Source organism: Akebia trifoliata, chromosome 14, assembly GCF_017979445.1.
Source record: "Akebia trifoliata isolate Shusen 1 chromosome 14, ASM1797944v1, whole genome shotgun sequence".
Lineage (NCBI taxonomy): Eukaryota > Viridiplantae > Streptophyta > Magnoliopsida > Ranunculales > Lardizabalaceae > Akebia > Akebia trifoliata.
The window spans coordinates 31537779-31562865 of NC_141388.1; the positions used below are offsets into that span (position 1 = coordinate 31537779).

General features: G+C 32.7%; 2 protein-coding genes across 2 annotated transcripts; one reads left to right on the top strand and one right to left on the bottom strand.

Annotated features, from left to right (window-relative positions):
* Nucleotides 1-7597: 7597 nt before the first annotated feature.
* PSRP2 (RNA-binding (RRM/RBD/RNP motifs) family protein) lies at nucleotides 7598-11322 on the top strand. The gene is made up of 4 exons (XM_086423960.1): nucleotides 7598-8045; nucleotides 10086-10187; nucleotides 10300-10596; nucleotides 11154-11322. Exons 1-4 carry the CDS (start codon nucleotides 7716-7718, stop codon nucleotides 11190-11192), a joined length of 768 nt encoding a protein of 255 aa, XP_086280086.1. The 5' UTR covers nucleotides 7598-7715; the 3' UTR covers nucleotides 11193-11322.
* Nucleotides 11323-13036: 1714 nt separating this feature from the next.
* Nucleotides 13037-20876, bottom strand: LOC147386771 (Thioredoxin superfamily protein). Its single transcript, XM_086423700.1, has 2 exons — nucleotides 20687-20876; nucleotides 13037-13527 (listed from the first exon to the last, which is right to left on the bottom strand). The coding sequence occupies exons 1-2, from the start codon at nucleotides 20829-20831 to the stop codon at nucleotides 13274-13276; spliced, it is 399 nt and encodes a 132-aa protein (XP_086279826.1). The 5' UTR covers nucleotides 20832-20876; the 3' UTR covers nucleotides 13037-13273.
* Nucleotides 20877-25087: the final 4211 nt, after the last annotated feature.

A 25087-nucleotide genomic window follows, 5' to 3' on the forward strand; every position in this document is an offset into this window, starting at 1 on the left:
TAAAAATAATAACTTTTATTTCTTTTGAAGAATAATTTGTTGAGTTATAATGTTAAAAATAATAATTGATACTTATAAGGGCATTTTGATCATTTTAACAGAATCCAAAATAGTTTTCAAACACAAAACTCTATCAAAAGTACTTCTGACAGTACTTTTCATAACCTACATCCAAACACACAACAGTTATCCACCTACTCTAGACAGTACTTCTAAAAGTACTTATTTTCTAAGTACTTCTGGCTCCTGTATCCACACGGGCCCCAAATGTGTTAAGAGTCGTCGTGGTACTTTAATAATTAATTAATGGGTCTTGTTAACGTGTGCCCTAAGCGCACATGTTAAAGTGCAATTAATACATTTACAAATTGGAATATGAGGGTAATTTAGTAAAATATAATTTTTTAAGGGCATTTTCGATATAAAATCTAATTTTCAAAGTGCATTTATTGCAGTTTAACGGGCGCACACATTAACAAAATTGTGAAAATTACTTAAAGACCCTCGTAGAAAGGTTTCTTTCTAAATAGTCCCTAAGTTTTGCACGTTACTTTGATAGGACATTTGGTGTACTTTTTCTTTCTTAATGATCCCTCATATTGTCAAGTTCATAATTTTTTACTGTCGAACTTGATGCTTTTTTATTTAGTGTCGAGTTCACATATTTTATTGTCGAACTCACTACTATTTACTATCAAGTTCACCACTTTTTATTTACTGTCGAACTCGACGTTTTTTTAATTACTGTCGAGTTCACCGTTTTTTTAAATAAAAAAGTAGTGAACTTGACATTGATAAAACCCACCCATTTTCAATTTTTGAGTTTTTCCGACTAAAATACATGAAGATAATGACTTAAAACTTGAGATAACGACTTGTTTAAATGATTTCAACCCAAAAGAATCATTATTAGTCGATTTTCATCGAAAAACTATGAAAAAAAAGTGAAAAAAAAAAATTAATAATTTTTTACATTCATCTTCAAAATGTTTGATAAAATCCTAGAAAATGACTTCTTCTTCTTTCTTAAATCCTTCTGACATGATGGAGTCTCTAAAACTCGATTGAGATGTCAAAAATCCAAATTTTAGATGAAAATGATGACTTCAAACGATTTGGACATTCAATCATGAAAATTTTGGGAAATGAGGTCTAGGGGTCATTTAGAAAGAAAAAGTTTACTAAAGGTCCTGCCAAGCAACCGTTAAAAACTTAGGGACTCTTTAGAAAGAAATCCCTCCGTGAGGGTCCTTTAAGTAATTTTCCCCAAGAAAATCCATAATTAATAGAGAGATTTACCGGGCAGACCTATCTATTGCAATTTTATTACAAAAACTCCTGTAATTTATCAAGTTTGGTTCTTAAACAGGCCTTACTTTATGAATCAAGCTACCACGACTAACTATAAGATTTCAAATCTTACCAAGGGTCATTGGGCCCACAGGGATAATCAAATTAGCAACCCAACAATACAAACTTGTATATTTCATGAAAAAACTTATATTCAAAGAAAAATTCAGAAAAGAAATCATTTTTGAGGTTGGTCTCCCTTGTTGAAAATGGGTGGCTACCGAACTCCCAAATTTAAAACTAATATTCAACATTGAAAATTAACTTTTTGTTTTTGAATTTTTTAGAAAAATTCTTAGAATTTTGTCCCTTATAACCATGTAGCATCAGATCATGTTTTTTTATGCCACAAATTGATGCGGTTAAAATCCACTCCAAAGTATGTTAACTAACAAATTAAGTGCATAAATTTGAATTTTATGACATGGATCCCCACTCCAGGGCTTGCTGGGTAACAAACTTCATAAAGTAAGGTTTCCTTGGAGTTGTCTAAACTCCAAGGGAGTTATTGTAATACAAATGAATAATTAGCTCAGTTCTCTAATTAATATGCATAGAATCTAATGATTCTATGACCATTATGGTCAGCCAAGTAAGAAACATATTTGATTGGTCAACGAAACAATCGTTGAGACCCAACATTATGTTATTTTTAAGAATTGTTTTATTTGCATCTTATAGATTTACTATGTGCACCCCCTAATAAAAACTCCCACAACTTTTCATATGGTAAAGGATACCTTGCCTACACTAAACAACATCAATTTCAAGAAAGCATTTTATACCTCCTACATTTTGAAGGGTATTTTTAGTAAAGATCTCTGCAAAATAAAAGATATTAATGTTAACTCCCAAGAAATGCAAGATAAGATACTCATGAATTGTCGTTGAGCCTTCAAACCATTACCAACACAACGTTTATTCACTTAACATTCTATTGCATAAATACCCAAATTACCCTTATAAAATTTAACTCACCAAAATACTAATGTTTTAAATGAAATAATAATAAAAATAAATCAACCTAAATCGTTGGATTAGAACAATTTAAACTATTGGATTCAACCAAAAATCCTAACTTCATCATGTTTTAAAATATGAAGATGAAGTTAAGACGTTTTCATCATCTCACTGAGCTATTCCAATTAGGGTTTGTATTCTTTTTACTTTGAATTTTTTCAATCTCACCATTGTTTTGAAGCTCTACTATTAACAACTTCACTTTCTATTTTGGGTTCTATTTTAGGTATTCAAGTTAAAAATCTCATATTTTGGGCAATGGGTGGAGGTGTGAACTCTAGGTAAACTTATTTCAACATTTGCAACCTTAAGGCTTCATCCTATGTAGAAAAAAAAATGTAGTGTTTATTCCTGCACACGGGGAGGGGGGTGTAACATTAATATAATTAAGGGTAAATTTTTAATTAATTACTAGTATTTTCATTTATTATAACTGTAGGTTACTCGTGATTTGGACTTTCCCATTCAATACTTATTGCTCATAATGCACTTTTAATGCCTAGCATTTCTATTTGTGCTATAAAAAAATAATTGAAAAGTAACTACCTCATGAGCACGTTTAACGATAACATGATGATTGATGTGACATTTTTTTTGCATTGACTACTTGATTTTCTAGAGATACTCATTAAATTTTAAATTTCAAAAAAAAAATAGAAGATCTTAATCGTTGATTTAATAAGTAATAGATTTGATCCAACAATTGACAACATTATATCAGTAGTATCGTCAAGAATATCTTATCAACCGTTATGGTAGTGGGAGGAGACAGTTCATACGCATCTTCCTTCTACATCTCCATTCTCCTTCATCTTCATTCTCTTTCTTCTTCGCCTTCCTTCTTCATCTTCATTTCTACAACTATGAAAAAATCATTTACCAAACTATTTAATGGCTAAACAATAAAAAAATGAGTTTTTTTTTTCCAAAGTAAGTTTTTATTTGTTTGCATATACTCTGCAAAATGACAAAAATTTGATTATAATCCACTGTCAAATATATGACACAATGTTGACACTTTTTTTTTTTAATAATTGAATCTATGAAATTCTTTTGTTAACATAAGTAGTTGTTTAATGTTGACAACTATATAATATTTAGTTGAATTAGATTTTGAAATATATTTATCAACAGTATATGAAAAATATGGATGAATGTTAAAACAATTTATCAACGTTATGATGTAGTTTTGCCAACAAATTTAACTTTCATTTTTTGAATTTGTCCAGTTTAATGTTGACAAACATTAAAAAAAATATTGACATTTCTTTAGTGTATTGTTGAAAATATATTATTTAATAGTTGGCATTCATGTAAAATTATCTATTAATTAGTTGTTTATGCCTCATTTAAACATTGTGTCGACTGTTTTTTTTATTTATTTATATTATTCAATTATTTTAACATTATTGTAGAGTGGGAAAGAAAAAAAAACGGTAAGAAAATTTATGGAAACATGTAGTAGGTCTTTGGTAAAAAAATTAAAAGAGTACTTTTCAGAATTTAGTGAGGAAAAACGATAAAGATTTCAAGAAACATGTTTTAGACATTTTTTTGCGATAAATGCATTTCAAATGCAAACAACGTTGATAAGACACGTGCTCAAATATTATTTCAAAGAGATGTCTTTTATGATTATGGATTAGGAGATCAAATTACGGCCTATTGACATGACTTTAATCATCGGGCTCTCTATACATGAAATTTCCTATTCATTTCATGTGATGAATGATTCAAATATCTTGGAGTTTCAAAAAAAAAAAATATATTGTGGGGATAAGAGAATTACCGAAACTTTGATGAAAACAACAAAGAAAATGGTGAGAAGAGAAGAAGAAATCAACTCGAATGATCTCCCAACTAAACATTTTCTTTGTCTTTCCCATAGTCTTTCTATTAAATTTCGTAAGAAATATTGACAAGAGGTCTGTTAATTTGGCAAGCTTTAATTTTTTTCCATGGGGAATGATTGCCTATTGTAACTATGCAATTTTTTAGGCTGAAAGATCGACACTATGTGGATTGGAGTCACCACAATTAATTTTTTAAACGGGTGTGAATGACCATAACTACAAGAAATTTGATATTTAACCGTAATATTTTTCATCACTAAATGTTCAAAAGTTTTTAGTGGCAACATTTTTATCGCGGCTACACCATGGTTAAAAGTTCCGTGATAAAATGTTTTAGTTGCAACTTTTAAAAAATGCCACTAAAAAACATATATTTAGTTATGACAAATAAATCATAACTAAAAGTATAATATTTAGTCATAAAAGATATTACAACTAATTTAAAAAGTTATTATCATTAAATAAATGAAGTTGCTACTAAAACTTATTAGACTAACTAATAAAAATGAACTTTTAATAACAACTTTAAGTTGTTGGTAAAAGTGGAGAGTTAGCCGCAACCATAATTCATCACTAAAAATGTAAGATTTAGTGATAATTTATTTTCTACAACTAAATGTGAACCGTTAGCCACAATCATCAACTGCCACTAAAAAAAGTATAAGAATAGATTTAGTGTTGAATTATTTTAAGACTAAAAGTGGACTATTAGTCACAACCAAAAAATCGTCACTAAAAATCCTTAAAAAAATTTGGGACAATAAATTTAGTGACATTAAATTCTTTTATATATATACACCTGTTTTTCATGAACCTCTTTATATTTTAAATGAGAATATGAACTCTTTATCACCAATAAGTGTTGAAATAAAAAATAAAATATCAAGTTTAATTCATTTAATTACAATATTTCAATAGTAGATGGCGTGGGCTTCGGTCCAACACCATGACCACATATATCCTAATCGTTTTGGTACAAACACTATGTCAAATCTCTAATCCTTAGTCATAGGATCATCTCCTTCCTTCGATTTCTTAGATTTTAGGCTTTCAAGCACATCCTACATTTGAAAATTATATAAACTGATTATTATATTATTTATGCCATCATAAAATGTTATTAATTAATTGAAATACTAAAAATTTCTAATTTTCGTATATAAATAAACATGTAATCCTACGAATAAATTTGATTGCTAAGTATAACTGATCATCTTTGTATATAAAAAAGGATCAAATTAGGATTCATAAGCTTATAAAAAAAAACAAAATTATTGGAAATCTCTCAATCCAATCACAATCAACCTTCAATTATTTAGTCAATCTCTCCGAACAATGGAACAAAAATCCCTTCAATACTTGAAAAGCTTTTGTAACCTAAGTAGAAACCAAATCCAAGTTTTGGTCAATTAAAGATAAAATAGATATCCACACACCAATCGTCATCTTTACATTAGTTGTTAAAGTATTGTAAAAAGAACCCACATAGTGGGGCATCCCTTCAATAGAAAACTGGGTCATAACATGATGATTCACATGTGTAATAAAAAACAGAGTAGCAATTTTACCTATAAGGCATGCTCCAACATCTTTTTGGTGCTAATGAAAGCATTAAATTGCAAAAATGTTGTTTCAAAACTAGGAATCAACTATACATTTTCTTCTTTTTATGTTAAAAAGGAATGAAAATATAGATGGGTTTGATGAGTTTTAATTGTTTTCTTACTAGGTTAGTGAAGGATACCCATATCCTAATTTTCACCAAATAAAAAAAAAAAAAATAAGAATCAACTCTAACTTTTTTTATTTTTACTGTAAAAGTAAACGAAAATATAGATGGGTTTAATAAGTTTTTTTACTGGTTGGTGAGGAAAGATAAGATCAGGTGGAATGGGTACTCTTGATTCCATGTATTTGTAGATGAGAGCTTGGTGTTCAAGCTTATCATTGACATGTAGTGAAAAAAAATATATTTCCTGCTCTCAACATCATTAGAAGTTAGAACAAAAGAAAGAAAAATCTCCGGAGACTAAGAAGAAGAAAAACAAATAGATAACTTCAAAAGAAAACAGTGAATCAACCTCTAACAAGCCCCCTTAAATGATCAATTACTAAAGGAAATTTGACCAAATTAATGATGTTTGCTGAATAGTCCTCCACAAAAGGGTCTTAGAATCTCTCTTAAAACACAAGTGTTAGGCCTTGCAAAAGAGCTTTTTTCACTACACTTCATTATAATCTGTTTTATACCTACTAGTCCCCCACACCCTCTCCCCACAAGAAAAGAAAAAAAAAAAAAAAATTGTAATTTAACAATTTGACCCCAATTGTTCCTAAAACCCAATAAGTTTTGTTATGGCCATCTCTAATTAGTAGGGTATGGTCATATAGAGATTTTAAAAAATATTTTTAATTATTTAAAAAAAAGTAAGAAAAATAGATTTCTTTTTAAGGAGTAGAGGATATATTTATTAACAGATAATTATTTTATTAATGATTTGACTAGGTCAAGTAAAGTCTAGGAGATAAACCTCATCTTGCAATTGTTTGCTACGTGGTGAAAATTTTGCGAAAAAAAAAAATATAAAGGGTATGTTTGATTGCATGGAAAGTCAATTTCCATGGAATTTGAAATCCACGACAAATTAGTTGTGGAAAATAGGTAGGGTTGAAAAATCAAATTCCATTGTTTGATTTCATTTGGATAAAATCATGAAAAAAATATGAGAAAAAAGAAGAAGAGGAGAAGGAGGAAGAAGATGAGAGGAGAGGGAGAGGAAGAAGAAGATGACGAGGAAGAGGGAGGGGGGAGGATGCGGCGATGGCGACGGTGGTGACGACGACGGCGACGGTGGCGGTGGCGACGGCGACGATGGTGACGACGGTGGTGGCGACGACCGAGGAAGATGGAAGGAGAACGTGGTGGTAGTGGTGGCGGAGGAGGTGAGGGATGGAGAAGAAGAGAGAGAGAGAAAAGGTGGTCGGAGACGGAGCCGGCGACGACGATGGTAATGATGACGACGACGACAGCGAGGTTAGTGTAATGGTGGTGGTGGTGGTAGGGAAGAATTGATGATAGAAAATATGGGTGGATTTCATTTTCCCACCCATATGGGTGGGAAAGTGAAATCCATGATTTAGTGGACTTTTTGAATGGGGTGGAAAATGCTTTCGTGGTGAAAATTTATAGGTAGCTGGACAATTGTTTGTCTATTGACATCACAGACTAACGAGCAGATAAGAGATTCTATTGCCACACCAGCTTTTTCTAACGCCACCCCAATTTGTATGCAAATCACCATAACACATTTCTTGGAATGCCATTAGTAAAATTTGGCGTGGCAATAGAAGCTCTCCCAACAGATAATGTAACCGAGCTTCATTTCTCATCCACCTCTTCCCAATCACTACCCCAAAACCCTCCATTTGCTTCACACACAGAATGAAAAACCCTAGAATTTCTCTTATTTGAAACACTAGATTTTAACATAAATGGCAACAATCTCTTTATATTTGTGTCCCAATCTTCTCCAACAACCCACCCAATCCTTCATAATCCGATCACAAGCCTCAAAACCTTCACCCCAACTTCCTAAATCAATCTCTCTTCGAAATTCTTATGGATTCTCTGTTTCTCCTCTCATATTTAACCCTAAAGAAACCCTAATTGTCTCAGCTGTTGCTGAAGAAACCTCTGTATCCACTCAAGACCCGTCTTCGAAGTCCGCAAGGAGATTGTACGTTGGAAACATTCCGAGAACTGTTAACAACTCAGAACTTGAACAAATTGTCGGAGAACATGGAGCCGTCGAGAAAGCCGAGGTATAAAGGGTCGAATTCGGTTTTTATTTTTTATTTTTTGCATTATTGTGCTGCATTTCACTTTTTATTTTTATAGGTTTTGTAAATATCAATTTCCTGCATAGTTCATGGTTTTAAAACCACACCAAGTTGAATCGGCCGAGTCATTTATTCTTGGACGACTATTTCTCAATGTATATTTGTAGGAAAATGCTGGAATGACACAAACAGAGACACAAAGGTGAAAAAAATGATGTGGTGGCGCACACATAACTGTAGATGCTTTTTACTCGTATCTCCTGGGAAAGCATCTATGGTAACACGCGCAACACCACATCATTTTGTCACCTTTGTGTTTCCGTTTGTGTAACCCCAACACGACTCATATTTGTATTTAAAAAAAAAGAGAGTAAGTCTAGCCTTAGTAACTTAATAGGATATCAAATCTTACTAAGAGTCGTTGAGTTCACCTTGTGGCATACAAAAACATGACCCGATTCCGATGCCACAGGGATGTAGAGGACTAAATTCTATTAACTTAACAGAAGAAAAAAACTTAAAACAAGGTTGTTTTTCACCGCTAAGTTTTAATTTTTAATTTGGAAGTTCGATGGGAGTTCAGTAGCCGTCCATTTTCAGAACCTTGGATCAAGCCCCCAAAAATTATTATTATTATTATTTTTGGATCTGAGTTTTTCTAGGAAAACTAGAGGGCTGTGGTGTTGGATTGCCAATTTGGCAATCCATATTAGCTTAGCGATCCTTAGTGAAATCTTACTAAGTTAGTAAGGAAAGTGTTTCTCTTAAAAAATATTATGATTTTTTTTCTTAATAAAATATGGTGGATTAGAAGATGTTCAGTTACAAAACCATATTTTTGTCTAGATAATGAATATTTGAATCATTAAAAATTAATTATTTTATTAAAAAAATTTAAAAAACACACACAAAGTTACTTGGATAAATTTTATTAACTTAGCAGTGATTTTCAAAATATTACCCGAGTCATCTCTCTTGTGAAACGAAACAATGTGCTAGGCGGTTTACATTGAGCATCTCGCTCATACTTGAACAATATTGAGATGTCTCAAACAAGTCATCTCGGTCTCGGATGAGATTTACTCCATATCATAGTAACACGATTGTCTGAATCATGCCGAAAGTCCATAGGAATCCTCCGAATAAGGGACTAGTGACTTAAGTGGATGAATTGAGAAATTAATTGGTGATCTATTGCTTAATCATGAATTATGGTAACATTTTTACCTTTCACCCTCAAAATTAAATCTCAAGAACGATAGGCTCTTTAGGGATATTAAAAGATCACGGGTTTTGGTGAGAAACCCAAAACTATCATTTTTTTATTCCCCGAAATTTTCGTTATTTCTTTTTTACAAAACTGTCCCAAATTAACCAAATTGAACTCTTGCAAAAGAATTACCGAGTCCAAACTTTGTTACTATGAATTTTCCTGTCATAAACAAAGATATATAATGTTTGCAGATCTTTTTATTTTTATTTTTAATTTTTTATAGGTAAAGATAATTTCAATAAATAAAAATGGAGGTCGAGGGGACCAGCCGAAAGAAAGAAATACAAACCTATCAAAAGGCAAGCAAGCCGTCTAACAAGAAAGACAAGGATTATCCCAAATCTATATTATAAACCCTCTCCCACTTAACTAAAAAGTCTTTGAAGAAACTACTCCTAACCCCATTGTTTTGGACTTCTGGGTCTTTTTGATTACGATTGCATTGTCGAAAATTCGTTGGGCTTTGAAGTGGAACACCCCTTTGGTCGTTGCCATGATGTGAAGTTATTTTTCTTTTGGTAGTGAAGGAAATATGGAAGGTCTTACCAAACTTCTTATAGATTAGTTTTTATTTAGCGGAAACGAAGAACTCATAATCAATGAATTGGGTTATCTGGATATCTTAAAGTTGGTCCACATCCCATTTCAAATCATACAATTGGAAATCCAAACAATGTAGTCTTTGTGGCTCGCAATAGTAGACATTAAATGAAACCAATGACTGCTCACTTGATCGGTTTTATTGACAGGTCATGTATGATAAGTACTCTGGAAGAAGCCGTCGCTTTGCATTTGTTACTATGAAGACGGTGGAGGATGCAAATGCAGCTATTGAGAAGCTGAATGGAACAGTAAGCTATATGTCATCATTTGAACACCAACTTATTTATTTTATTATTATTTTGTAAATTTCGGTTTAGGAGGATCATCTTATACCAAGGGACTGAAGAATTTGAATAACAGGAAATTGGAGGACGAGAAATTAAAGTAAATATAACTGAAAAACCTCTGCAAATTGTGGATTTGGCCCTCCAAGCCGAGGAATCGAATTTTATCGACAGTCCATACAAGGTCTATGTGGGTAATCTTGCAAAGACAGTTACTTCGGATATGCTCAGTAAATTCTTCTCTGAGAAGGGAAAGGTTCTTAGTGCAAAAGTTTCACGTGTGCCGGGGACCTCAAAATCGAGTGGGTTTGGGTTTGTCTCATTCTCTTCGGATGAGGATGTTGAAGTTTCGATTACATCATTTAACAATGCCGTAAGTTCTTTGCTGTCCTCATTCAATTTTTATGAAGCTAGGACTACTAGACATGCATAAATATGTATGTGTATGCATATATATACATTTATAGATGCATAAATGATACATGGGGTCACAATCCACGTAACGTCAAGAGTTTGTTTGATTGACTAAATCAACACATGTTCCCTTTTAAAATGCTAGTGATGTAGTGATCCTTAGAGAAAATGGTAGAGATGGGCTCTTGTGACTTAGTTTATTATGTCTTACTCTATGATTGCTAATAGCAATGACAATTGACTCAAGCAGTTGCACGTAGGAATTTTCGAGGGGCCGGTGTGTGTGACTGTGGGATTATTCTCACCCAAGGGGTGGGGATACCCATGATAAGTAAAAAAAAAAAAAAAGTTTCTTTTGGGTCTTCCTCTTGTTCTTTTAGGACTTTTCAACTTAAATATTTGTTCTCATCGGGGCTATATCAGATTTTGTTAAATATGTTGTTCAATGTGCATGTAAAAACTTATGGTATTTTAAATCTGTTTTGGGTGCATGATGCCTCTTTCTTTTTTTTGCAGTTATTGGAAGGGCAGCGAATACGTGTAAACAAAGCTTGAGCTTTGGGGAGCCTAGTCAGAGAGATACTTTGTACGCATGGAAAATTAGGATTGTATTTTATTGTGAAGATCCAACTGAAAACTTCTTGAGAAAGGTTTTAGTTAATTGGAGACAAATTTTTGTCCAAAATTCTCTGTTTGCTAAGGTTACATTCTGTGATTGAATGGCCCATTTCTCTTAATTCATGATTGAGAGTGGGCTGTCATTCTGAATTCATTCTGCTTCAATAATTTAGGGTTTGGATCGAGGACCTGCATTTTGATAAGGACTGATCTAAAAACATTATCAGACCAGGTCTCGATCAAGCGGCTCTCTAACTGATAGGGGCCCAACGCAAGAATATATGAGAAAATATGTTATCTATAAGTAGTGGGAGCATCGGCATTTATTACTATTAAAGTCTTTGGGTGATGATACTAGAGACCTGGGTTCAAATCCTGCCAGCACCAAGTTACTGAACTCATTAAAAAAAAAAATGCTTAACGATCAAACAAAAAAAGAGATTGTTAGAAATTTTAAATAAACAGTTTAGCTTTAGAAATTGTATCATTTTGTAATGTAAGGGTATTTTTTGTAATTTTAAAAATTTACCAATGTAGATAGTTGTCAATGATACTCACCCACCTAGTCGCCTTTCTCTCATTATGGTAGTAAACATAAGTAATGCAATCAAGACTCACCTTTCTCTCATCATAATATTAACACTGCAGGAGAAAAAAAAATACATTTATATGTTGGGGTTGTCGATGGGTCAGATTAGGTTTGAGATATGAAGTTAAAATCATTAATTTAGGGTGTGGAATGAGGATTTGAATTAGTTCTCGATAATGAACAGATCATTAAGTATCTGATTTGGTAATCATATCGGTTTTGGGTCAATATGAAATATATATATCAAGTAAGGTTGATCTGATAGATTGCAATTATATCCAAATATTGATACCCAATAAGAATCTGATATTTTTATAAGAACACCTGATCCATTAAGTGTTATCAATTTGGATTTGATCCAATAGTAACTCCTTTTAGATGACGACATAAGATCGATAAAACATATACCAAAAGAAAAACTTTTTGAAAGATAAATAATACACTTTATTATCAAACTAGATATAACCAGAACAGTTATATAAATCCCTTTTCAAAAGGAAAATACCAAAATAAAAGTCCTCAACAATCAAATGGAAAACCCAAAAATTATTATAAATGTGGTCAACCAAGACACTTTGCAAATAAATGGAATTTTAAAACATTTAAAAGAAAAGTCCATGAAATGCAAATAATAACTGATCACTCAGAAAATGAAGCTCAAATACAAATTTTTTCAGATTCTTCTAAATAAAAATTCAAAATGACTTAAATACCCTCATCTTTAACTCTTAACCAAAACCCTTTATTTTTCTTTATCTTCAACTTTCAAGCCTCACCTCAAAGTAAGATATGATTTTCAGAGAAGTAGTAGTAGAAGATGATGAAATTTTGAGTAGAAAAATCACGGGCTTCTAAAGCATTAAGATGAGGTTGAAAGTGGTACCTTGAAGATGAGGTTGAATAAATTTAGAATAATTTACCATAGAAGTTGAAGGTGACTCATTTTGAGAAGAAATAGGTTGAAGATTTTGGCATCTTAATCATTTTTCATTGATCTTAAGAGATGACCCACTACGGACATGTCATCAATTTGAAAACACAAGGGGTATCTCAAAAATTAAAGCAAACACGGAGGGGTAGTACTTTGCAGGGAGTTACTTTCTCTTGACATGGGGACTGATCAGGCACCACAATTACTAGAACACACAGAATCAAAGTGACTCAGAATATTTATCAATCAAGAATACTGAGATTCACAAAAATCCAAAGTTAACTATTACCATTAAAAATGTAAAATTGCAGTACTTCTGATGATTTTTATTAAGCTAAAGTATCAACTGGCAATCTTTATTCAACGGTAAGGTCTGAAACAGAGACAGAGATAGTTGGAGACCAAATTGAATAACAAGAAAAGGTCCCAAACATAATAATTATAGATTCTTAGTTATCCTCTAAAAGCTAGAAATCAGTTTTAGGTAATAATAGAAAATCATTTTCCATTGATAAGGACATCAATTTTCTTTTCAAGGTGGGCTTCGTGGTCTTCAAGGCGACCATTGATCGCCTCATTTTCCCAACGTACAAGTGTTGGAACTCCCTTGAGATTAAACCTTGAGTCGACCCTCCACGGGTGGCTGGGATTCCTCCATGTTGGTCTGTCTCCAACGTATGCTCGCAAGAGTGCTACATCAGTTGACGATGATTCCAGCTTCTTGTATATTGCAGGTTCGGCTCTCACACAATCTGCAACATTTTGCAAAAAAATTAAAATAAATAGTGATTTGGTGTTCCAGTCAAGGCTGTCAAAATCTGATCCGTTCTGATAACTTTGGGTCTGGATTGATGTTTTGGATTCCAAAAAGGTTTCGATCTGATATCTTATTTGATTGGATCAACCATGTCCTGATCTGATAAGTCCCAGTCTGGTGATATGATAGAAAATTTAAAAATTATATTATATATTTGTTGAAATATATAAAGTTTATTTAGATTTTGTATATAAAATCGGATTTGGCCCATCCATTTGTTAATGGATCGGATCTGGACCTTAATATTGAGATCCGATAAGGGTCCAATCCGATCCTTATTGGATTGGCACCAAATTGACCCCAAACCAATCCAGACTTGATCCATTGACAGCCCTATTTTCAGTCATCTGCTGCCCAACAATACGGATCTACATTATAAAGAAACCGTTTCTACGGTAGTCAATCTGCACTATCACTAAATCCTTTTCATTCTTGTTGTCATCATCAAAGCCTAGTCCCAAAAATTAGGGTACAATTGATTACTGTTGCTTCATTCAATTCTGCCTAAAAGCCATGTTTTGTGCTAAATTCAACTACTCCAGAGTGCATACCACTCGTATTAACTCCATTCGAGTTCTTTTTGGTCATTTCTTGCTCTTTGGAACCTTCAGCTTACACATTTTCTGGAAATTTCCTGAATGGTGTTCGAGAAATTTACGTACTTGACGATGCCAGAGAGTTGATAAAAAAATGTATGTTAAAATAAGGAAGACAAAAATACAAACAAAGCTATTTACAAACTACTGCTTATTTAAATAGAAAACCCTCAAAAACAATTTTTTTTGACCTCTATAAACAGCATACACCAAAACAAATAGGAGAAATGCTAATAATAACTTCCTAAAGGGAATGGTCACTCCCATTAAAAATCCTACCATTCCTCTCCTTCCAAAGACCCAAACACACAACAAAATGAATCACATCCCAAAAATCCTCTCTTTGCTCACAGAGGAAAGTGCCTCCAACCTGCTATAAGAGAACCAAAAAGGTAGGGAAGCACCACGAGATGTGAAAAAGGGATAGAATGAGAGCCCAAACCTCACGTCACAATGAATTAATCAGTGATTGACAGATTCACCACTCGATTTGAATTGTGATACTAATCAATCTTAGCTGATTCCCTTGGCTCGAATATGATTTGAGGTTAGATTTTATCTAAAGGCAAATCCATACCAAAAAAATAAAAAAAAATGAGTGCCAAGTCACAGAAGTAGGAACTAACAATCCCAGGTGAGCAAAAGTAGCACTGTCAATGGGCTGGTTCGGGCTGAGCTTGATTGAACCCTAACCTGGCCCTAAAGAGGCGGACTCTACCTATATCAGCCCCATATCCCTATCAGGCCTAAGTTGACTAAGCCCTAGCCCGGCCCTAACGATCTCGAGCTTGATTTGGAAAAAATAAAATGTCTAGAATTCAATTTCTTTAATGATTTTTTCTGTTTTCATACAATAATTTGTGTGTTCGAAGATTATCCTATCAAATTTGCAATTAAGGTCTTATTACCATATAATTGTTGTAAATGAGAGTTAAATTCTAATTATACAACATCATTTACTTTTATTAAAAAAATACCTATCTAATTAATATTTTATGAACGTTACCAAAATATATAATAGCGAACTCTCGTTTGGACCTTGTGCCTTCAGCCAATGTTCACTCAAAACAATAAGCTTTTGCTGAGCTTGAAACATTGAGTGGAAGTTCGACTCCTTCGAGCCGAACCAGTGGGAGCTGACTCATCCAACTAGCCAGGATCGCAAGGCATAGCGATTATTGGTTTCAAACCAAGCTCAAAACAACCAAATGACGCTGGAACAGGAGATGAACGTACTCTTGATCCACCTTCCCACCAAATGGATCAACAACAAGGCATCTACTTAGAACACTTGACCCAATAGCAATTCCTTTAAAGAAAGCCATTTGCTCCCATTCTAGAGGTTGCATTACATTGGGTTGGAACAAATGAATAGAGTGTTTTCGGGAGTTCAATGCTCACCCAAGGAGTAGGAGATAAGGGCTCAAAGGAATCAAGATACTCACCTTTGGCATCCGAATAAGGACTTCAATTGTTGTTATGCCTTCAAGGGAATAGTCGAAAAGATGGATCAGGGATGGAAGACAAGGGAGTCAACTCGGTCATCCCCCCTCCCCCTCCTCCTACTCCTCCTCCTTTCCACTAGTCGGTCAAGGATAACATTGCTTCTCCAATTGATGTATGGGCATCATATTTGATGAATTCCCTCCTAGGGTTCGGTAGTTCCTGCTTGGATGCTGTCATGCAGCCTAGTATAGGGATGAGAGAAAAGGAATAAATACATTTCTTTGGACTGAGAGTAGAGGATCAAGAGCAGGGCCAGACCTAGAAAGTTTCATTTGCAAGGGCCGACCTAGTTAACATCAACTCTCTATAAAACGAATAATAGAGAGTTTTGAAATCAAAATCTAAAAATCAACAGAGAACTAAAGATCCAGAATTTTCATCATTTAATAATCGAAACTACAAAACTTATTTTCAAGAATTTACAACTGCGTAACAATTAGCATACTTTTTGAATTATGCCATACTTTTCCATTAACTCATAAAATCACACTACAACTTTGACTTTTTCCTCATTGCATATATGCTTGAAGAATTCAAGAAATTGAAATAGAGAAAAATAACAAAAAGAAAAGAAAAAACAGTACCAAAAATTCCACATAGTTTCTTGCTGAGAAAATCTGTGCTATAATCGATCAACAAAAGAAAGAAATAAACAATGCTAATTTCAAATAAAACCAACAAAAAATAACATTTTTTATTTTGTCATCCCCCCCCCCCCCCTTTGCTGTATCTAGTCTAACCTAAATTTACCAGTCAAAAACTAATGTTACAAAAAATTAAATCTTGAAAATAGATCGTGTAAACGATCTAAAAAAAATATCATTTACATTTTTATATATAGGAGAATTGAAATATATTGAGATTGAAAGATTTGATAATAAGTTTAGAGTTCAATTTTCTTAGTATCGATTCTTAAAAAAAGGAAGGAAATCAATTCCTCAAAAAATCAGAGAAAAATAGATTTGTGAGCAGCAGATATCCGCCGCTTATTTTTAATTATATAAATAAATTGAAGTATTTTTGAAAATTTTTTGATGGGCCATCTCATCTCCGTGTGGTCTGTCCCTGATCAAGAGAAATATCTAGTTTCAGGTGCTTCTATTGGCAGTGAAGGGGGAACGGAGGAGAAAGACAAGCATTTGTGTGCGGGTATCCATCCATGGGTGCATAGAGAGGTCGGAAGGAAGTTCATTGCTTTGGACCAGCTGAATGGTCAAAAGAGATTTGCTTCCTTAGGAATCAACATCAAACACAAAATAGAAAGATCTAATAAAGAATTTCAATACTGATTGCAAACCCATACCCTATTATCTTCCACGAAAGGAAAAAATGGAAGCAGTGAGAATACATTAATAACATTGAAACCTCCTCAAGCTCCTAATTATTAAAACTTCACCTCAATCTGAAATCCAACAAAGTCTCTCCCACCCAAGCCATAAAGCTAAGCAACAACAACCCTTCCTTTGATCATAGAGAGAACAAACCTGAGAATTGCACCACGGATCTCCCCAAAAACTCAACGATTTCCATTCCCAACATTGAATGCAGTCGACTTACAAGATCCAAAAGGACTTTATAGATATCCTTTCAAACACTAAACCCAATTACCCAAATTAAAATCTCACCTGCTCACTTTCCCACGTTCAGACATTCTCCCTGTACATAGCCTTGATCACCCTCCTCCAAAGACTACCCTATTCACCCCAAATTTCTAAAGCCATTTCCCCAACAAGGCTAAGTTTATAGCTCTAAATTACTTTAAGTCGAGACCCTTTTCTTATTAGGATGACATACAAGCTTCTACTTAACCAAGTGGAATTTATTACTACCATCTTAATTGTTCCATGGGAAGTCCTTACAAGCTTCTCCAAGTGCACTTCAGCACTCTTTGATATAGCAAACAAGGGAAACTAGTAGATCGAAATGCTAGCAAGCAAACTCTTAATCAAAGTCATTTGCCTCCTATGGCTAGGCATCTAGCCTTCCATGATCCCAATCTCTCCCCCACATGCTCAATGATAGGATCCCAAAGTCATAGGTTTGACCTCAAAATGTATATGTTCTCAAAACTTTGGTCTAGCAACAAAGCATTACTATATCATTCCAACACATGCCCAGAAATGCACTCGTCACTTCAATCATTTTTTTTTTTTTGCTGCAGATTTAGAAATATAGTAGAATCTACTAAGGGGATCAATTCTCATTTGGGCTCTTCGTTTCCACCTCATTTGAAATTTCATGACTCTATGGTGGTATTGTCAGTTTTTTTTCATATACAAAACTGAAGTTAATGAGGATTGACCATGACTTCTCGGTACAACAAGGCTGAAATCAGAGTGGATAAAAAAGAAAGACAATAAATCTAAATGAAACCACGACCTTCACAGTTACAAGCCGAAAATGGGCGCCCTCTTAAGCTTCCCACCAAGAAATCTGAGCTTCACCCTCAAGAAAGCTTAAACTTCTTTTTCTTCTAAAATAGTAACCTACTCTTTCATTTTCTCATATTTGACAAGAGTGCGAACGAACTTCCCAAACTTGAATTACCTAAGATGATACCCTGCTTGTTACTAGTTTCCTAATTGAAAGAATTTTTCACACTAACGACTCTTAACAAATTTAGAACCAAAAGAGGCCAACTACTAGTTTCCCAACTAAAAAGATCCTACATACTAATTAATCTTAACTGCTTCATTAATAAGAAAAGATCCCTAGTATATATTATAGATCCCAGAAAGATTCCTTCTCCTTTTTCTTTTCCTTATTGCATATGGCCACCACTTTTGACGGGAGGACTAATAATGTGGGGTGTAGGTACATAAAAAACAACACACATTGCTCCTATATCAATCGGGATCTGTCGTAACTCTTCCAAATAATCCTTCGGGTTGGCTAATGCACAGTTGTGTTTATTGAACACTTCAACATGGATATCATACTTGTGTCTCACCCTATTCTTTGTGTAAATGCCATTACATGCCATGCTTAGGCCATGTGCTTGCCTTAGCTGGCCTGGTTTCATTCCTCGAACGATCTTGAGTTGGATCACCCAAGTCAACTCAGGATGATTTAGACCTAGAACTAGTGCAACCTAGACATGTAGCACAGCTGCCACATGTCAAGGTGTCAAAATGAGCTTGGCATTCCAACTTCTGAAAATTTGAATACAACGATATGACCATACAAATAAGGAACATATTAAAAAAGGATAAGAAAAGAAAATTGATGAATATAATCTGAAAATTATTTTAAAGATCATGCTAAACACGTATTACTCCCTTAAATAGAGAAAGAATAATAAAAAGTTAAATCATACAAATAGATTTTAAGGACTTGAGCACTTTTTAGTTTTGATACTTTACATGGTGTTACATGCAGACATAAACCCATTTGGGTCAACTGGTTTTAGACCAACTCACCCATGCATCTGCTGCTAATCTATGTTGTTGGGATTGTTCAACTTGTCCAAACCATCCAACTATGGCAATTATTATCTCCAGTAAACTGATTCATTGATAGATTTTATTTTTTTTAATGTGAGAAACAAAGAATGAGTTCTTTAATACAATAGGATCAGAAGAGGTAGAAGTGATATAATACCAATATGGGAGTACTTGAACCTCACACGCCATATGTCAACACATGAACTCTCATGCTAATGATCATTTCAAAGCAGTCAAACAAATTCTTTGTTACTTAAAAAGCATCCTCTGTAAAGGACTTCAATTCTATGCTGATAGCCCTTATGTTTGCTTGGGTTCTCTGATGCTGATTGAGCAGACGTTCTATATCTGATGTTGCCGTTTTCTTGGGTTGAAACTTGATTTCTTGGAGTATAAAAGAAATAACCCATGATCACTTGATCAAGTGCTGAATCCAAATATAACTCCCTTTCCAATACAACAATTGAGATCACATGGATATCGTTTCTTCTTGTTGACTTGAGAAAACTTTCCCGCTATTCTTTTTTTTGTAATAATTGTAGTGCTGTTTGTTTGAGTTTCAATCCCGTTTTCATGCTCGTTACAAAAATATTGCCCTTAGATTATAACTATATTTGGGAGAAAGATGCTTGCAGCCTTCTTTCAATTTATTGCGTCTCACATACAGCTTGTTTATATCTTCACTAAGGGTTTTCCTTGCTCAGCCTTGACGGATTTATGTCACAAGTTGTACCTTTGAGATAATGTGACCAGTATTTGTTGTATTTAGGATTTTTCTTTCATTCTTTTCAGTTTGTATTTTCTTCCAAAAGAAATGTGTATATATATAAGATTAGCTTCTGTTGGGCAGTAAATTAAGAAACCAATAGAAAATTTTCTCCTATATTTCTATTCTATTTCTTTTCTATTGTTTTCTCTATTTTACAATTTTTTTTTTTTTTTCATAAAGGGCAAATCTTTTACCTTGTTGAAATATTATAAGAACCAGAAGCAATACTCGAAAAGGCCTAGACCTGTTGGAACACATCAAATTTAAGCCCTTAACCACTTAGGCACATAACAAAATGAGACACCTTGATGAAATTATATGTTGTTGTTTAGACGTGTCACGTCATGTCATGTCATGCCATGTTGAAGAATTTCCCAAGTTCCAACAAGTGTTGACACGGCAAAAATTCCAAAAGCAACATTGCTCCAAAACAAAACATCCATTTGATTTAGTCACGCTTTTATTTACTTTCATCTCCTCCTACAACTTGAATCACATTTGAAAACAACTCGACTTGATCGTCTGAGTGGACTTTGTTTCGATGATGAACAATTCGGACTCTAAGAGTAAACCAACTAACGAAGGGTAGTTTATTTTTAGTGGTCACAGATTGATGCCCATATGAAGGGATTCCATGAACCCCTAGAGTTTTCTTGTCCCACTCAATCAAAATATCTCTGTGAATCAGATATATAAATCAAAATTGAACTAAGAGACATGATTTAAAAAAAAAATTATTTATCAAAAATAATAATAATTAAAAGAAAAAAAAAAGAATACCAGGGCACCAACTGAGAGAGGTGGAAGGGTCTTTGTCAGCCAAGAAAAGAATGAGATTGACTTGATTCTTCGGAGCCTCCGATCTAAACTTCTCGAAAACATTATCGAAGTTTGAGACAGTCGCGTCTATCATCTTCAGAGGCATCTCTCTCTCTCGTTCTAGTTTTGATTCGAGATGTTCGCGTCAAAGTTATCCTCCATTGAGCATTTACTTAGGCCCACTAAAGGCATACTTCTGGGCTGGTTGGCCCGCTAAACAGATCTGTCCAAACAAATTTCCGGTTTAGGGACTTAATTTTGTGCCCATTAAGATGGAGAGCTGCTATTGGCACCCCAAAATTTATTTATTACATTCTAATTAAAATAAAGAAAGTTAGTCAATGGTTGAGATGAGAATAAGTAAAGTTGTGGTGCTAATAAAAGCTCTCTCATTTTATTTTTACTTTTTTTTTTTTCTAGATTTCTATTTTTAGGATTTATGATTTTATATGAACCTGATATGAATTGTAAATCACTACTGAAATTGTTTGAATTAGCATTTTAATATTTTACAAATTGAGATTATAATTTGATGCAAACCTTTATAATGTTTGAAAAGTGTATTTTAATTTTTAATTGGGGTATGACAAATAATTTAATAACTTGGGGTGAAATTAGTGGGTTCAAAATTTTTGAACTCATTAAATTTGGGTTGGACACGGGCCTATTACACTCAACCCGACTCGCTAACATATGTATATATAAATAAATGTATGATCTTACAGTAAAAAAAGTATATTATGTATGAAATTACAAGTTCAGCTTAATTTATAACAATTAGAAATTCTTTAACCATCATAAACAAGGCTAAGAATTTAGACTAAAACCAAATCCTAATTATAAAAGAGTAACCCAATTCTCTCTTCATTGTTCTTCATCTCATCTTCTTTGAGGCCTTTCTTTACCAATCTATAGTTGTGTTTCTTTTTCTTACTCTCAAATCTCAATGACTAGAATCAAATACAAAATTGAAGACGATTGTTTAATATAATGTTTTAACTTTTTATTCTTGGATTGAACAATTACTAAAGTCGTTGACATATGCCCTTTAATGCCCATTTGTTGTAAGCTATTACACAAAATGCAGTGTCCCACACTTCTTTTTGAGGCCTACTGAATCTTAGAATATTTATGGCTTAATGCCCCATGACCAAGTCTCTGAAAACGGTGAGCAAGTCAATGTGAATTATCTATCATATTAGTTCAATAGCGACAAAAATTCAAACCAAGTTTCATCCAGTAGGTTAAAACCGAATTTGCCAACATAGATTCTATAGAAACCTATCGAATCTACCTACAAAGATTCAATAGATTTTTATCGTATTTCAATTGGTGGTGGGTCCTTATAAAAGGATGGGAGGTTTCCTAATTTTAGAATCCCCACCTCTTTTTTTTTTTTCATTTTATACCCCTTGCAAGCAAGCCAATCTTATAAATGTTTTTCATTTATTTATTTAAATGTGTCTATTTTTTTTTTTTAATACATTCATCACCTACTGCAGGCTTGGTCTAGTGGGATGACTCCTATATGAGCCTATTTTGTTGGGCATGCGGCCAAAATTGATATCCCCTAAAAGAATGAGAATATATAGTAGAAAAGGACCAAATATGCATTAGTGTTCATAGAAAGAATGCAAGGGCAGTACTTGTTGTGAAAATGTCTTGTATTCTATTTTTAGGGTTATTAAAAGAGAATTATGAAATATTTTCTTAAGGGATTTTTATTTTTATTTTTAGGGAAAATAGGCATCGTCGACAATAAATTTCATGAATTACCTTGCGATACGTGAAAAAAGATAGCTAATAATTTTTGATTGATTTGATGAAAATGGAAAGTATAAATCTCAGTACACTCTGTCAACAAAGTGTTCTCCTCCGATAAATAGTCACACCCTTGATTTAGGATATAGATTTTCCCAAATTTTGAGGGTGAAAAATTCAAAATATTCAAATCTTAAATATGATATGAATTTCTTTCAAATAATTTCGACAAAGTTTTCCTTAAAAATTAGACTTTTAAAAAATCATTCCTAACCCTTCAAATATTGTGATATAGATAATAACTAGATATTATTTGGTTATCATCATAGTATAACATAAATACAATTAAAAGTAAAATCTAAAAGTGTAATATACATCAATTACGCATATCCCACATTGATCATCAGTTATCTACATCATAAACACTAACTCCCACTCTTTGGATATATACATGTAAGAAGACGCAACACATAGGATTATAATATATATGAAAAAATCCAAAAATACACAACATAATTTCAGTTTAACTCTAATCTCAGCTCACATGAAACAAAAGTAGTGCTTTTGATCTTAATCTTATGATCTCTCTATATAATGTTTCTCATTATGACCAAACATCTCGATAGCTAGGACATTGGTAATGTTTTGTTGGTGGGTGAGTAATGGGAGTTAGTCAATAATAAACTCACATTTCAAATTAATAGTTCTAATATAAATGGCTAAATAAACTAATCTCTTACAAATAATGCAAGTTTTTAAATTAAAAAAATAAAAACAAAAACATGCTAATTATAAATAACGTAATGAAACATCTTTCAGTTCACAATAAAACAACAGAAACATAAACATGTCATAAGTATATTAATCATGGTGGTGTATTTGATAAGAATGACGATTTGCACGACTGAGACCAAAGTATCGATTTGTATATCGAAGATCCAATATTTAATCGGTGTAGTCCCCACTGTTAGATCATGATTTTATGGTTGTTCTGAGAATTTATTATAATAGGGCAACCATGTTGTCTGACTTAGATTGACCGTTGACCCTAATGGAGATCAATAATTTGAATACTATAGATTGTAAATAATAATTTGACAAGTCAATTTCATCATATTATTATAGTCTACGTGTGTCCTAAATCAATCTAGTCATTTACAAATCATCTTTATATTATAATTTGTTATTTTTCAATAAAGATAACATGAATTTTTCGAATAGTAAGATAATGAGATTTTCAAGTGATATCTTATACTATCGTAGAGAATAATCAAACCCCTATTATTTTAATCCTGTAGGTATTTATTATCCCTTTAATGGATACCAAATATAATAATATATATTTATTTTTAAAATTCATTTAAAATGAATTAAAGTAACTTACTAGTATAATGATCTTCTTAGGTATTATAGAATTATAATCATGCAGCAGTATATAGAAAATAATAAATCATAAAGTAATAAATATGTAGGAATATCGTCTCGTAGTTACCAACCAAATTGCATCTCATGCATTTAATATACAGTGCTAAAAAAAATTTTAAACCTAAAATTTCATTAACACAAAAACATACAACTAAGAATCCATTCTCGATTCCAAGCAATCGAGACTTTCATTTTCGATTCCAATTAAAGTTTAAATTTTTAAATTTGTTTTTTTATAGATTACTATCCAATCAAAATGAACTTTCAAAATAGAGTGTTTTAACATTTTTTAAAATAAATATCCTATGAAAAAATTTTAAAAATCAATTTGTCTCGAATTGATTTTCTAGTTAAACTTACCCACATTCATTTTTTTTTGTTTTGCAACATTAATATGTCATAAAAAAATATATAAAATGATTTTTCTATAATTTCATGCATGGATTTTGAATTTAAATTAGAATAAGACTTGAAATTAATTGTCAAAATTGTAAATAAAACATACTTAATTGAAAATTATACTACAAATATGAAATTAAAAGTTTCCTACTTTTGTAGTTGGGTTTCATGCGTCCCTACGAAATTATAATAATTTTTTCAACTAATTTTCTCAACGAATTGATAAAATATTTTGATAACTTTATAGATCTCAATGTCGTGAGTATTTTGTTCTTCAACGCTAGGTCATAATTTGCATCCTACATACGTCAAAATTGAAGTTGGAGATGCTCAACCCAGTATGTTTCAAAACAAATTTCATCTTTGTTTCAATGTTCTCGACACAAATTAATTTCAATCCATTAAGTTACGTACATTAATATAATATAATATAATATAGAATTGTGAAAGATGACGCCCCCCTAACAAATGTCCATCTACGCATCATAGAATCATAGATCATTTGCCTCGGGATACACACGAAAATATTTATGATTATGCGTATCCTAAGGAAAATGATCTATGATTCTATGATGAGACACAAGTCAGAGGGAGAGTAAGAAAATCATTACTCTATAATATAATATAATAATATATAATATTAATATTATAATATTATATAAATGGTTAGACACGTGAGTTGCCAAATACCTCACACACATTTATATAATATAATAATATATAATATTGATTACAAATCATTCTAACCTTTAACTAATTTCAAATTCAACCCCTCAA